The following is a 17,118-nucleotide window of genomic DNA, read 5'->3' on the forward strand; positions in this document are numbered from 1 at the left end:
TCATTAATTCCTGGTCAATTTTCTGTGTGGCATAATGATCTACACAGGGTTTCGGCATCAATGCAGATATTGGCTTGATGCAAGATCCAGAGTTTGACATCACGATGTCACATCACATGTCATAATGCACGAGTTTTTGCAAGAACAAACTGTCAGGCAAACATAGCAGCATTGATGAGGAACTGATAATATCTGGGCAAATAATTCCAATGAATTGAAAGATTTGCAACAAGTTCTCAATTCCCATCCCTGTCGTCATGATAACCTAAAAGACTATTGCCAAAGGAGGAAGTCATTTATTCAAAATTTCCATCAAGAAACCAGTTTCTTGCTTTCTAAGTGATTAGTCATATGGCTATGATGACATGCATAGATACAATGATTACAGCCTGCGAAGCCTTGGCAGGACATTAGTTAGCTCAAGTGTCTCATTTAAGTCTTGTCTTGTTCACTTATAGATGGCTGGAACAAATTCTCTCACCCTTACACCAACAAAGAGTTTGGAAAGTGGGAGCTGATTCTACCACCTAAGGCTGACAAGTCTCCAGCTGTGGATCACAACACAAAATTGAAGGTACAGCCTGTCGTTGTGCCTGTTTTCACACCCAGCAGGGATCATACAGCTGTAGTGTGGGAACTTGTCACTGTAATGTGCCACAGACATTCCATGTCATACTGTAAGCGCCGTCTTGTGAGCCAAATAAAAACATGGCATGTCACCATCAATAAGGTTATCATGCTTGAAGTGCACAGAAAGGAGCCTACTGTATGTACACAGTCTGCACAGTGGAGGGTAGATGCACCTGAGGAGCCCTCCTGATGGTTTTTATTGTAACTCAAATCCACACAAGTTGCCCCTCGGGATATTGCTTGTAGTCTGTTCCATACAAAACATGGCTCACAGTGGGTGTAGAAGATTGGTTTGTAGCTCTAGTAAATAATTCATCCGGGTTAAATACAAAAGGAACACCTTTCATTATACGTTGTCTCCCAAGCAAACGCTGCTCATGAGAAATGATCCCAAAATGAGGTGCCAAATATGGAATGGATGGCATGGCTCGCGTTCAGACCAGGTCATCACTAGCTCACTCCTGGACGGGCTGCCCAGCTCCCATTGTCAGCGGAGGTGAGTTTAAGGACGATAAGAAGCAGATGGAGACGCTGGCACCTGGCCTCTCCTCGTGCACCCCTGCTGCCTGTGAATGGTTGTCTTGCTGTGAGCTCCACTTTAGATTTAGTTCCACAGCACTCCCACGTGGAAACACAAGACCAGCTCCAATCACTCTTATGTAGAGCAGTGTGCCACTCCATCCTCTTTGTCCAAGGGTCCAGTTTGTCTTTCTAAACAAGCACTGTCCATTTTCAGATAGAATATTTACCATTTGCTCTCTTAAATTCTGATTTAAGCTATTAAACTGAACTTGCCCCCCCCCCCCCCCCCCCTTGTTATTGTATGTTTCTTTTGATTGCTTATTATTTTTATTTTTATTCCCCTCTTCACACAGCCCTATAACCTGCCAAGTAGTCACCGCCCCCCAAGCCCTCTTAATGTACCTAACGCTGGCCAATTTGTCTGAAGGACCACTGCTCTGTCAGGCTTTAGGCCAGTCCATTTATCCAACTATCTTTTCTTAATCCTATAAACTGTGAAGCATGTCATAAGGAGAGCTAGGCAGCTCACCCCCCAGGTGGCCTGGCCATAATAAAAAGCCCCAGAGGGGGGTCTGGCTGGCGGCTCACAGGCAGGTGGTTTTGGAGCAGTCATTACTTCACAACAGTAGCCAGAGTTAGTTGGGTTTTCTTGCCTGTTTCTGCAGGGGACAAAACAAGGTGAACACATACTGTGGGTAACGCCACAGGATCGATTTCCTGATGGATTTTTTTTGTTTGTTTGTTTCTTTTAACTCTCATGTTGCTTTTTTCCTTTCTTATTTGACTGAATGAGGCGACATTACTTTTGTTAGATTTCTGAACTTTGCTCATTTAACCATCCTTCCACTCCTAAATTGCAGACAGATAAAGAAAGTGTCATTTTTCTAAATTGTGCCATGGTTTAAAATCTCCCCTCTGAATGAGTGAGCAAGTGTTTTTAATATAAAGAGAGTGGGGAAGAAACCCTGTTGGACATCACACAGAAGTGACAGAAAAAGGAAAGTGAAAAGAAAAGCAGCATTTGTGACCACCAAATTGAAATTAGGGGCAAAACTTTACACTTATTTACACTCACCATAACTTCACAACTATTCTAATTTATATTTTGTTCAGGATCACCATCACAATTGAGCCTTATTGCCTGTGATGTGAATGTACGGTGGCATCTAAGACCAGCAGACTGTAATATTGTTGGTGTGAGCTTTGTATTGCAGAGAATGGAGTTGCTTTAGGGAAGAGGAGTGGTTTTGCTGTTGACACTGAAAAATGTTTGGTTTATTGGTTGAACAATCTGCATCATCTTTTCAATATAATGGATGGGGAGCAAGAGCACACTGTTTGATGATGTAAGAATTTCATCTTTGGGAAATGGATACAATACTGTATCCATACTGACCAAAATTTAACACGTCAAGGCTCTGAAACCTTCAGAAGAAGAAGAGCCTTTATTATCATTTTGCATCTATACATACATACATACAACAAAATTTGTCCTCTGCATTGAACTCATCCTAATTATAGTTAGACACAATCCAACCACTAGAAGCAGTGGGCAGCCACAGTCTGGTGCATGGGGACCAACTCCAGATGTAGAGACTCTGCCTTGGTCAGGGGCAGAGAAAGGAGCAGAGCCTAAATAAGCACGTTTTGATTGTGGGAGGAAAGCGGAGTACCCGGAGAAAACCCACACAGACACAGGGAGAACACACAAACTCTACACAGAAAGGGTGGGAAGCAGTCCCATGACCTTCTTGCTGTGAGCCACCAGTGATGACCACTGCTGCAGAAGTCATGAAGGTATTCTATTGTAAATAAGTCCCTTCAGGTGCTCCCTTGTTTTAACTGGGGGTCACCACAGCAAATTCAAGGTGGATCTGCATGGTGAATTGTCAGCTCTCCCCAGTTTCTCCCTGATTTGAAGTTATGCGCATGCACATGGAGCTTTTTGTCTTCTCTGCATTCTGCTGCAAGCAGGTGCTTTTATTTTTACACACCTACAAACGGAGACAGTGGTGGACCCATCAAACGGAGTACAGTTTTCACTCATGGTAATGGCAACATGACACTTAACTAAACTGACTAAACAAATTGAACTCCAAAAACACAATAAATGAATAACTTACTAGCATGAACCACAATAACATTTCAAACCCCAAAACCCATACCCCTATGGTGCATTGCAGCACAATGTCCATTTTTCACTGTTGTTAGCTAATATTGCAGATTTTTCCAAAAATATTAGCCCTATCAACTTTCTGTTCATCCTTGACCCAAAATACATAAGTATACCAAACGGCAAGTGTCAGCTCTTACCTGTTTCCCTGCAATTGAAGCCATACACATGCATGCACAGAGAGGCCACTTGGCTATTATAATATAAATACATATGAATATCATGTCTACAAAGGTCATATCAGTCTGTTTTGCTCAATATTGTCCATCCATCCATTTTCTAAACCAGCTTATTCTAGTTAAGGGTCACTGGAGGCTGTAACCTATCCCGTTAGAAAATGTGCGAAAGGTGGGGTAATCCCTGGACAGGATGCAAATCGATAGCAGGGCTGATGAACAGAGATTACTCTAGAGTCACAAAGTCATCTAATCTGCATGTCTCTGGAAGTAGGAGGAAAGTGAAGCACCTGGAGGGAACCCACACACATGCTGGGGGAACATGCAGACACCATGCAGAAAGAACCAGTTCATACACAAACCTGGGACCTTCCCTCTGTGAGACAGCAGTGCTAGTCACTAAGCTACCATGCTACATGCTGAATATCATTGTCTTTAATTGTATCTTTGTTTTGATTCTACCGCAAGACGTACATACGCATGTTCCTTTGTGAGTATCTGCTGTATTGTGTTGAATGGTTGAAAGGTCTCTGTGTCATTTCTTTATTTGCCCTTGTTGTTTTTAACACTACTCATTTGTTTTATTTTCCCAGATAGTCGTTCATACCAAAGAAGGCGAGCGACTGTACCGGATCTCACCCTGGGCGAAATATGTGACCAAAGAAAACAAGGCTGTCATCTATGATTGGATTCACTGGGATCCCCCTCATCCTTACACTGTATGTTTGATTTGTTTTTCTTGTTTTTTTGGGGGGGGGGATTCCCAAAATGACCCAACATATTTTTAAAAACATACTGTACTTGGTGACTTGGTAAAATAATAGGCAGTCTCCTTGCTGCAGGAAGCACATTAGCTTTTATGTTAAATAGGATTTAGACCATGTGATTATTTTTAAAAATCAGTCATATTTGTGTGGAAAACACAGAGGTTCACGGCCAACTCCAGAGCAGTAAACTGCAGGTTTTTGTCTTTGAGTCGGACTCCGGCAATCTCAAATCTCCATGATTCAACTAAGATCTTCTAATTCACCACCACCAAATTCCACACGGTGGAAAACAAAAAAGTCTTATTTGGCCAAATCTTTTCTGTTATGTCGCAGACAATACCAAGATTTTTCAAAGCTCTAGGTTTCAAATGTGTCTGTGTGAAATGCGTGTTTCGAGCTCTTACAGACAACATTGTCTGACTTGAAATGTACAGTGCTCTCCAAAAGTAACACTTGGTATTTCACACATTTTAGTTGGTTTATGCCATTTCAAATACAAATAAATACAAAAAAATAAACTTTCCAAAAATATCAAAGAGCAAACACTGCACTATGTTTTAGTCACCTTTCTTTCATGTAAATATTTTTTCTTTACTGCTACAGTGAAGCAAATAAGTATTTGATCGACTGTCGATTTCGCAAGTTTTCCCACCTACAAAGAATGGAGAGGTCTGTAATGTTTATCATAGGTACACTTCAACTGTGAGAGACAGAATCTAAAAAAAAATAATAATCCGGAAATCACATTGTATGATTGTTAAATAATTAATTTGCATTTTATTGCATGAAATAAGTACTTGATTACCTAGCAACAAGCAAGACTTCTGGCTCTCACAGACCTGTTAGCTTTTCTTCAAGAAGCCCCCCTATTCTGCACTCTTTACCTGAATTAATTGCACCTGTTTGAACTCATGACCTGTATAAAAGACACCTGTCCACACACTCAGTCAATCACACTTCAACCTATCCACCATGGCCAATACCAAAGAGCTGTCTAAGGACACTGGGGACAAAACTGTAGACTTGCACAAGGCTGGGATGGGCTACAGGACAACAGGCAAGCAGCTTGGTGAGAAGGCAACAACTGTTGGTGCAGTTCTTAGAAAATAGAAGAAACACATGATGACTGTCAAGCTTCCTCAGTCTGCGGCTCCATGCAAGATCTCACCTCATGGGATAAGGATGATTCTGAGAAAGCCCAGAACTACACGGGAGGACCTGGTCAGTGACCTAAAGAGAGCTGGGCCCACAGTCACAAAGATTACATTAGTAACACACGACGCCGTCATGGTTTAAAATCCTGCAAGGTCCCCCTGCTCACGCCAGCACATGTCCAGGCCTGTCTGAAGTTCACCAATGACCATCTGGATGATCCAGAGGAGGCATGGGAAAAGGACATGTAGTCAGATGAGACCAGAATAGAGCTTTTTGGTATCAACTGCACTCATCGTGTTTGGAGGATGAGAACAATCCTAAGAACACTGTCCCAACCGTGAAGCATGGGGGTGGAAACATCATTTTTGGAGGTGCTTTTCTGCAAAGGGAACACAACGACTGCACCATATTGAAGGGAGAATGGATGGGGTCATGTGTCACAAGATTTTGGAAAACAACCTCCTTCCCTCAGTAAGAGCACTGAAGATGGGTCATGGCAGGGTCTTCCAGCATGACAATGACCCCAAACACACAGCAAGGGCAACTAAGGAGGGGCTCCGTAAGAAACATTTTAAGGTCGTGGAGTGGCCTAGCCAGTGTCCAGACCTGAACTCAATAGAAAATCTTTGGAGGGAGCTGAAACCCGAAACCTGAAATATCTGGAGAAGATCTGTATGGAGGAGAGGACCTCAATCCTTGCTACAGTGTTTGCAGACTTGGTCAAAAACTATCGGAAACGTCTGACCTTTGTAATTGCAAACAAAGGTTTCTGTACCAAATATTAAGGTCTGTTTTTCCATTGTATCAAATACTTATTTCATGCAATAAAATGCAAATTAATTATTTAAAAATCACAATTGTCAGGATTTGGATTTTTGTCTTAGTTATGTATGCTCTGTCTTAGTTGATTTCTTTTATTGTTTTCCTCTGGTGTTAATTCTCTTGCTGGGTTTTTCTGCTTGGGGTTTTCTGTCGCTATCTCCAGTGTCTGTCTCTTGGTACTTCATATGTCTCTTGGTAATACTGTCTGGCCACACCCTTGTTCTGTTGCGTTCCACGCACACCTCTTTCTAATCTGCAGCTCATCACCTGGGTGTATTTAAGGTTCACTTGGTGCTTTAGTCCCTCGCCAGATCGATGCGCCTTGTGTCTTCTTTCCAGCTCTGTACCTTATGTTCACATAGTCCCGCCTGCCTCATAGTGTTTTTGACCTCCTGCCTGTATTCTCAACCACGCCTTAGCCTGATGATTTTTGTATTGCTGTATTCTTTGGGCTGCCTACTCGTGTACCGACCTCTGCAACCCACACCAGTAAACTATTATTAAAAACCCAGACCTGTTTGTCCAAGCCTTGCATTTGTGTCCAGCCATTCCAAACCACCCAGCCAGATAAGTCATTTTCTGATTTTTTTTTTTTTTTTTTTTTTTTTTTTTTTTATTCTGTTTGTCACAGTTGAAGTCTTGCAGTGATAAAATTACAATCTTCTCCATTCTGTGTACGTGGGAAAACTTGCAAAATTCACAGTGGATCAAATACTTATTTGCCTCACTGTACAGTTGTATGCAAAAGTTTGGGCACCTCTGATAATTTCAATGATTTCCCTTTATAAATTATTGGTTGTTTGGATCAGAAATTTCAGTTAAATATATCATATAGCAGATGAACACACTGATATTTGAGAAGTGAAATGAAGTTTCTAGTATTTTTGTCATTTTATTGATTTGAATACATTTAACAGTAATTATTGGAACACAGAATTGGTTTGGTAAGCTCATTGAAGAGCACTGAAGCTCACTTGAGCTCCTTACACAGGTGAATCCAATCATGAGAAAGGGTATTTAAGGTGGCCATTTGCAAATGTTTCCCTTCTTTGCATCTCTTCTAATGAATGGCAACATGGGAGCCTCAAAACAACTCTCAAATGACCTAAAAACAAAGATTGTTCAACATCATGGTTTAGGGGAACGATTAAAAAAAAGCTCTCTCAGAGATTTCAGCTGTCATTTTCCACTGTGAGGAACATAGTGAGGAAATGGAAGACCGCAGGCACAGTACTGGCTAAGACCCAAAGTAACAGGCCAAGAAAAATCTCAGATAAGCTGAAGGGAAGGATGGTGACAACAGTCATAGTTAACCAACAGATCTGCTCCAAAGACCTACAACATGATTTTGCTGCAGATAGTGTCTGTGCATCATTCAACTATATAGCGCACTTTGCACAAAGAGATGCTGTATGATGCTATAATGCAGAGGAAGCCTTTTCTGCATACACACCACAAACAGTCACTTGAGGTATGCTAAAACACATTTGGACAAGCCAGCTTCATTTTAGAATAAGGTGCCGTGGACTGATGAAACGAATGAGTTATTTGGACGTAACAAGGGGCATGGCTGAAAAAGAACACAGCATTCCAAGAAAAACACTCGCTACCTCCAGTAAAATTTGGAGGTCGTTCCATCATGCTGTGGGGCTGTGTGGCCAGTGCAGGTACTGGGAATCTTGTTAAAGCTGAGTGTCACATGGATTCCAGTCAATATCGGCAGATTCTTGAGAACAATGTTCAAGACTCAGTGACAGAGTTGGAGTTGCTCTCTCAACTATCACTGTGTCTGTCCGCTATATGATATATTTAACTGAAATTGCTGATCCAAACCACCAATGATTTATAAAGGAAAATCATGGAAATCATCAGGGGTACCTAAACTTTTACATAAAACTGTATATGACTTTTGCTGCTGCAACAAGTGATTTTCCCTGTTGTGGGATCAATAAAATGTACCTTATGTTATTAAGGTTCTTTAAGGACCCTAAGTAATTTTTCTGGTCTGACATGGATTTGAACCAAGGATCCTCTAATCTGAAGTCCACTGCTTTAACGACTACACCAGCGGTTCAGTCTTTTTATTATGAGTACCACCTTAGAAAATATTTGGCTTTCCAAGTACCACATTACAACTACAATTAAAAGCTTCACAGTGCTCCATTTATTCACAATTAGCGTTGACCACAGCCAACCATCGTCTCTTCAGCACTCTGCTCACGACTAAAATCCCACCAATGATCCACCGAGACAAAAAACAAAACTTAAATTATACTGTTAACAACATGTCATTCATTACCAGTGGCTGAGGTTGGAGAGGCAGGGCTGTAACATCCATCCATCCATCCATCCATCCATTTTCTTCCGCTTATCTGAGGTCGGGTCGCGGGGCAGCAGCTCAAGCAGGCTGTGACGTCATTTCAGAAAAATTCTTTCAATTCAGTTGGGTATGAGTATACACTAGAAGGCATCATGAGGCACAGGAGGGCACCAAAAAGCTGTCTATGTATATGTGTCTGAATGCAGGGTCGGTGTTAAAAGCTTGGGAATGCTAATTACTTTACGTGAGCCTACATGTATTGACATTGACATGCTCTTGTATGTGTAACATAATCATCGCAGCCACTCAGCACTGCAGAGTTGATGAGATTGTTGTGGCTGATGCAAAATGGCTGATTTCCACATTAGTGAATATTTGACGTTATTTTTCATTAGTTTGTCTGTTAATTTTCATTGATAACATTAAAAAAGAGTGGTGTTGTTGTTGGCCTGCCTATACAACTATGGGGGAAAGCTGATGTCGCTCTGTGTTGATAGTATTGAGGAATCCATGCTGTTGCACACTAATCACACTGGTGATAACTATGACATTGGTGTACTACCCGTCTCAATGTGCACACACTCATGTTCATAAGTTTGTTGAAAAACCTTTTAATACAGGTGATGTTTTGGTTCAGAATTCTGTTTGCATCACTGTGGTTGTTGCAGGCATTGCACGTCATTGCCTCATTGCTGTAATTTAAAAGGATAAACACAGCGTTGTTGTGTACGGAGTTGCAGTGACAAAGATAACACATAGTTAATGTTTGTACCATTGCTGTAACATTTTAAGTTATTCCTGCATCTCATGAAGTGTTGCTGAGGGTGTTCTTTAGGTTGGTGCTTGATGCTGCTGCTGCTGCTGATTTTAAAGTGCAGAACACACCTCCGAGTGACTCAACATCCTAAACACGTGTGCACAAGTCAACTAAATAAGAGGCTGTTGTTCTTTATCACCTGTCATGGGGGCACCACTTTAATGTGAGTACTCCCTCTGACTGGCAGTGCACTCATTTTATTCAGAAGTAATTCAGTCATGCACATCACATGAACTGAGGGTTCACAAAACCTTCTTTGGAGCCATCAAGAAATTTTTTGGATGTATAACGCAACCCTTGTTTTCGATGTGTTTGAATCATGTTGCTTTTCATTTATAGCGCATAGTACTCTCCAGGGTGCGATATCTGTAGAGAGAGATCTATAAAGTTCACATTTTTCCTTTGACCTTATAGTTCATAATTTTTCACCATGTGTACTTTTTAGCAATTTATGCAAATAATGATGATAATAAAGCTGAAGTCATGATCTTTTTTTTCCAATTTGCATTTTGTTCTTCAGCACATCCACCCTCGCCCAAAGAAGCCCACCAGCCTGAGAATATACGAGTCTCATGTTGGGATTGCATCACCAGAGGGAAAAGTTGCCTCATACACCAACTTCAGAACCAATGTGCTGCCGCGTATAAAGTACCTGGGTAAGACCCGAAATGGCACAGCCTCCGTGTTATTTTGTTGTCTATTCAGCTCTGCCAAAAATGCACAGCAGTCATGCTGTTGCGACTCTCGTCGACTAAGCGATGGTTTCAGTCAGAGCCTGTGTCGAATCAGCTTGAGAACATTTTGTATTTTCTCAAGAAGAGTGCAGAAAGGAAGTCGAGCATTAAGACAATGTCCATCAAATCTTATCCAGCTGTGAGGCTGGGAAGTTTGAGGTTTGACAGGGCTGAAAAGCCCCTTTTATTTATTTTTTTGCCTTCCTCTGGCCTCTGCCTTCTCTGCCAACATTGGTCCGTAACCTAGCAGACATGCCATAGTGCTTTGAGTGCGGCTGTTTCCACTGTTTTTAAGTGTCAGATGTGTCACCTTCGCTCTGCACACATGAGCAAGGCAACATTGTGTTTCCTGACATGGCCTGAAGTCACTCACTGCTGGACAGCGGTGCTTTTTATTTATTTATTTATTGTTTTGAATGGTCCCTACAAACACGACCGATGGAACACAAATGTACAAGAACAGAACTGAGTTTTCATTATGCCATTCCATGCAGGTAGGGGGCGCAGAATGACATAGAGCACTGGACGCAGTGCTCTATGTCGAAAGTCTGTGGAAAAATTAAACGTTTAATTTTTTTGCGTCCATTTCGAGGACCGTTAGTGTATTGCTATGTAGGGCTGCATAAGATCAGCATAGTTGGTATGCTGCATTACGCAACTCTAAGTTGGCTCGGTGTGAAAGGGGCTTAAGTGTAGCACTTTTATTGAACACCAATAATTCAAGTTGTATTAATCATTGCGGAACCAAACCTAGCGAGTACCTTTAAGTGTTCTGGAGTCATTAAAATAATGTTGTGGAGGGTTTCCGCCTTGACTATGTTGACTGTAAAGGTGCACCTTTACAAACTGCACATACTTGCATGCACATTGTCATGATGATCCCACCCGCTGTGATCCCAGCTGGATGCCGTGTTTTGTTCCACCACCTGCCACGTGCTCTCTGCTGGATGCTGTGTATATAAAATAATTATTTTGTAGTGGATTAATCATGTTCTCTGCAAGTTGTGTGTTGAAAACGGCTCTAATTGCTTCCTGAATCATAGAGGTTCGCTCCAGTGGTGACATTCATGTGCGTAGTGAATGAGCTGGAGAAAGCATTTGGAGCTGTCTAAAAAGGTAATTATTTGTCATGCTTACATTGTCATGGCTTGGTAAAACAGTTGTATGTTCTTTCCTTCTTGTCTGCAACTGTTTATGTATGTTTATGATAGATTTAACATCTCTTATAATCCTTCAGATGAGCTGCGCTGTGATGGGATTCTCGGACACAACCACTCACTCTGTTCACTTTTTCTTTACTCCATTTGACAAGCTGCATGTCATGTTTGCGAGCAGATCGCGCCACGTAGCATGACATTTATGCGTGAAGGATTTTTTTTTTTTGTTGAACATTTCAAAATTCTCTTTGAACAATTGCACATGCCGGTGCCCCTCTCACTTTCAGTATGCACCTGTTAAAGACGAGTTTACTCTCCTGCGTGACACAGGTCGGGCAAGTGCGTGAATCAGTGTCAGTGCACCTTAAGGCTTGGTGAGTCCTGTTGATGTCTTGCTGACCTTAGGCACCATGCTGTGACTCACTTTGATGTGTCATCATGACCTGGGAGGAGACACCACAACAGCTTTTGAAATGTTCACATATTGTCCACCATGTTGGTATTTTGTGATGATGGGGAGGTGATGGTCTAGTGGTTAAGCGTTGGGCTTGAGACCAGAGGCTCTTCGGTTCAAATTCCAGCCTGACCGGGAAATCACTAAGGGCCCTTGGGCAAGGTCCTTAATCCCCTAGTTGCTCCTGGTTTGAAGTACCTTGTATGGCAGCAGCCTCACATCGGGGTGAATTTGAGTTTAGTTGTAAAGAGCTTTGAGTGTCTGATGCAGATGGAAAAGCGCTATATAAATGCAGTCCATTTATGATGTTTTTAGCCATTTTTGTGAATGCATCTGGCTGAACAGCAATACATCAGGGAATAAGTGACCACAGCTCACCAACAAGCTGTCATAAACACAACACAAACTCACCAGACACCGCCCAGAAACTAACTAGACTCACGGCATGAAGCGACAGCAGACATTCTTCAGCCTGCAGTAATATCAGTCGTTCTTATCTTGTCTGTATTTCATAATAATTAAGATACATCATGTGCACTGTATTTATATATAAAAAAGAAAACAAAAGAAAATGATTTTTGTTGCAGATTCCCTCAAGCCACGCAGGCTGTGGCAGGTTCCTGGTGACATCTTGTCAGCATGTCCACACTTTGCAGCTTGTCATACATGCATAATAATGTATTTATGACATTTCATATTGGGATGGTGACAGTTTGTGGTGATTCTTGTTGACATTTTGTAAGTTATAAATGTGATACTGGTAATATTTAGTGGCACAGCTGCCCTGTTGATATTGGCGTTGCAGCAGTGTCATGAAAACATGGGTGGGTCATTTTTCTGAGCCACATGGACACAGGCTGTCACCAGCTGTACAGAAAGACTTGTTTAGTAATGCAAAAGCCACATTTAACTGGTCCTGTTATTTAGATAACAAACTAAAGACACTGAGAAGTGTTTATTACAGCAGTACTGGCTTATATTGTGGTAAGAAATTATATTCAAAGACATCTAAAAATGTATTAATTTGTTGAACAAGCTATTAGTTTGTTCTGATTTTCTTATACTCTTTGCTTTCAGGAATTAATTAATTCTGTATTTGCTTGACATCCATGTGGTTAGTTAATTTACTTTCAAAACAGAAGGTTCAAGACCACCCGTGCCCATTCTGTATGTAATATGGACTTGGGTCAGGAAGGGCATCTGGCTGTGCCAAATCAACATGTAGATCCATATCTCATCTGCTGTGGCAACCCTGAGTAAGAAAAAGGAGAAATCTAAAGAACCGACTTACTGCTGTATGTGCATTTATCACTGCCAGTGCCCATTTAATTCCTTTGGTTTGTTGAAATGTGACTGGCTGGTGCTTGGCGCTGCCATTACTGTGTTGTCAGTATGGAGTTAATCATGCATAACCATGTAACTTTATGTATTTGAATTTTTAAATTTTTATTTATTTATTTTAGTTTTTTATGTTGAACTGTTCTTTGTGAGGCTCCTTGAGACAGCTTTTGTTGTGATTTGGCACTTTGTAAGCTGATTAAATTGAAATTGAATTGAAATTGAACAACATTTTATTGAGTAACATATAAACAATACAACGTGTAATGTTCCACTGTTCCGTTTGATGATCTGTTATGTACAGCACTTTGTAAATTTTGTGCCTGAAATATAAATAAATTATTAATCAAAAAAATATATATATAGTATTTCTTGAAAGAAACTATTGAGTAATTGTGAACAAACCTAATTCTTGAATTAAAAAAAAATAGATATGAACCAAAATAAAGTAGTTATTTCTCAACGTAGATAAAAGCCAAGGCTTGTACTGGTTTAACATAAAATGCTGTCATCTTAAAACTTAACAAATTAAAATATGTAATGTTGGATCTACAAGTGGGGCTGAGTGCACAGCAACCGTAACACGAGACTGGTTTTTAATGGGCTGCGTTCACGACTGCACGTCACACACACGCAGCTGCTTTAACCTTTACTCGGAATGTGATTTTTACCATTATTGTATAGAAATTAATGCAGTTACCACTTTAAAAACAAGCCATCGTAATGCAAAGTTACACTTATGTAAATGTCAGTTAATCCGTGGTTCACATGCACACCAAACCGTGGGGAGCAGTTTGTACAGATCAGCTGGGATGGGTTATATCACATCAAATCATTTGATGTAATTAGGCTTATAGTTTGTTATTTAGTATGTATAAAACTCTCACAACGTGATCTAAAATACATAAAAATATAAATGGCATAATAATGGATCATAAAAAGAGAAATGGTTTAACATAACAAACTAAATCACAACTATTCTAACTATGGTTATCAAAATAATGCATTTATTTATAGGAATGAATTATTTTAGATTATTAGATTATTAATATTTAGATAAATTAATAGTCTTAAAAGCAAATTGATTTTGGACAGACATATTATTTGCTGCGGTGTACACACACTATGTTTAATCTGAACAGCAGAGAGCTGTGTCAGAGACGTTTAAAGGGACTTTCACACTGAGCTTGCAGATGCGCTGTGCATCACTCTAAAACCCATTATTTACAATGAGAAGCATTGAATCTCTCATGCAACGCAAAAAACCAAGCTTGCGCAACACTCCATTGTCAGCACACACCGCCACTTGACGTCAAACTCACCTCGGTCAAAATTAAACTCGATCCATCTTTCACCGCTGCGCTCTGCGACATAGCTTCGCACGTCCAATAGAAACGACGCATCAGGCCAAAATATGGAAGACAGCAGAGTGCAGAAATGTCAGACACACATCAGAAGTGCTCATTTATACACAGCAGTTGTCTAAAGAAAATCCTTACAAATGTTTTTTGACCTCAAGTTTCATTTCTGATTGCTGTACATTTTGAAGAAGTTAAACATTTCTTCCATTAGACGACTTGTAATTAATATAGATTGAAGTAAAATAAGTTTTTTTTAAGAAGTCTTTAATGTTCATCTGCAAATTAAAACCATAACTTATCTGTTGTTGTTTCAGATGAGATTATTTCTTAATTAACATAAGGAGCCTTGAACATTTATTTTTAGACAAATAAAATGGCATGAAAAGTAATCTGCACATTTTTAAGTTGGTAGATTCATTCATTCATATCTCCATTTCAACAAGGAAAAAAGACCGGAATACAAGTATTTATTATAAACACCACAGGAGATGATGGAACAAAAACTGCAATGTGTCTACAATCCCTGGCAATAATTAAGGAATCACCAGCCTCGGAGGATGTTCATTCAGTTGTTTAATTTTGTAGAAAAAAAGCAGATCACAGACATGACACAAAATTAAAGTCATTTCAAATGGCAACTTTCTGGCTTTAAGAAACACTATAAGAAATCAGGAAAAAAAAATTGTAGCAGTCAGTAACAGTTACTTTTTTAGACCAAGCAGAGGGAAAAAAATATGGACTCACTCAATTGAGGAATAAATTATGGAATCACCCTGTAAATTTTCATCCCCAAAACTAACACCTGCATCAAATCAGATCTGCTCGTTAGTCTGCATCTAAAAAGGAGTGATCACACCTTGGAGAGCTGTTGCACCAAGTGGACTGACATGAATCATGCCTCCAACACGAGAGATGTCTATTGAAACAAAGGAGAGGATTATCAAACTCTTAAGAGGGTAAATCATCACGCAATGTTGCAAAAGATGTTGGTTGTTCACAGTCAGCTGTGTCTAAACTCTGGACCAAATACAAACAACATGGGAAGGTTGTTAAAGGCAAACATACTGGTACACCAAGGAAGACATCAAAGCGTCAAGACAGAAAACTTAAAGCAATATGTCTCAAAAATCAAAAATGCACAACAAAACAAATGAGGAACGAATGGGAGGAAACTGGAGTCAACGTCTGTGACCGAACTGTAAGAAACCGCCTAAAGGAAATGGGATTTACATACAGAAAAGCTAAACGAAAGCCATCATTAACACCTAAACAGAAAAAAACAAGGTTACAATGGGCTAAGGAAAAGCAATCGTGGACTGTGGATGACTGGATGAAAGTCATATTCAGTGATGAATCTCGAATCTGCATTGGCCGAGGTGATGATGCTGGAACTTTTGTTTGGTGCCGTTCCAATGAGATTTATAAAGATGACTGCCTGAAGAGAACATGTAAATTTCCACAGCCATTGATGATATGGGGCTGCATGTCAGGTAAAGGCACTGGTGAGATGGCTGTCATTACATCATCAATAAATGCACAAGTTTACATTGATATTTTGGACACTTATCCCATCAATTGAAAGGATGTTTGGGGATGATGAAATCATTTTTCAAGATGATAATGCATCTTGCCATAGAGCAAAAACTGTGAAAACATTCCTTGCAAAAAGACACATAGGGTCAATGTCATGGCCTGCAAATAGTCCGGATCTTAATCCAATTGAAAATCTTTGGTGGGAGTTGAAGAAAATGGTCCATGACAAGGCTCCAACCTGCAAAGTTGATCTGGCAACAGTAGTCAGAGAAAGTTGGAGCCAGATTGATGAAGAGTACTGTTTGTCACTCATTAAATCCATGCCTCAGAGACTGCAAGCTATTATAAAAGCCAGAGGTGGTGCAACAAAATACTAGTGATGTGTTAGAGCGTTCTTTTGTTTTTCATGATTCAATAATTTTTTCCTCAGAATTGAGTGATTCCATATTTTTTTCCCTCTGCTTGGTCTAAACAGTAAACGTTACTGACTGCCACAATTTTTTTTTTCCTGATTTCTTAGTTTTTCTTAAAGCCAGAAAGTTGCCATTTGAAATGACTTTAGTTTTGTGTCATGTCTGTGATCTGCTTTTTTCTACAAAATTAAACAACTGAATGAACATCCTCCGAGGCCAGTGATTCCATAATTTTTGCCAGGGGTTGTATTAAAGATTAATGTATGTTTTCTACAGTCACATTTCATTTACTTTTGATGGCTATTTGTCAGCACATGTAGTGCTAATATGTGTAATGTAATAAGTGGCGTATTCTTAAATGTGTAGTGATTAAATGCAAATGTGGTTCAATACGCTTTGGCTTTTAGGTTCCTAGTTTATGAGAAAAAATATAAGGTAACCAATTCCATTCATTCTTCCAAACTTTCTGTATAGAGGGGTGCAGGTTGGTGTCCACTCTAGTGGCCTTTACCGACCGACCGATCGACCTACCTATCTATCTAATCTATCTATCTATCTATCTATCAGCAAGTTGACCACTTCTCCTCCTGGAGAGAGGACAGAGAAGAATAGACGCAGCGACTCGGTGACGGCAACGAGGAGGAATCGGACAAAACTGAGACATTAAATTGAATATGATTTTTGAATGTGCTGGACATCCCATACATTTCACATTTCGCGTCACTCCCGGGAAATGCATTCCCAGT

General features: G+C 40.2%; 1 protein-coding gene across 1 annotated transcript in view; it reads left to right on the forward strand.

Moving 5' to 3' along the window:
• The window catches only part of gbe1b (glucan (1,4-alpha-), branching enzyme 1b), a 555,782-nt gene that overhangs the window by 70,040 nt on the left and 468,624 nt on the right, over window positions 1-17,118 (forward strand). Inside the window, exons 3-5 of the mRNA XM_034168442.1 lie at window positions 459-574; window positions 4,095-4,220; window positions 9,903-10,038. Coding sequence (XP_034024333.1) covers window positions 459-574; window positions 4,095-4,220; window positions 9,903-10,038 — 378 coding nt within the window. The remainder of the gene's footprint in view (window positions 1-458; window positions 575-4,094; window positions 4,221-9,902; window positions 10,039-17,118) is intronic.

The sequence above is a fragment of the Thalassophryne amazonica genome, chromosome 4 (genome assembly GCF_902500255.1).
Source record: "Thalassophryne amazonica chromosome 4, fThaAma1.1, whole genome shotgun sequence".
Taxonomy (NCBI): Eukaryota; Metazoa; Chordata; class Actinopteri; order Batrachoidiformes; family Batrachoididae; genus Thalassophryne; species Thalassophryne amazonica.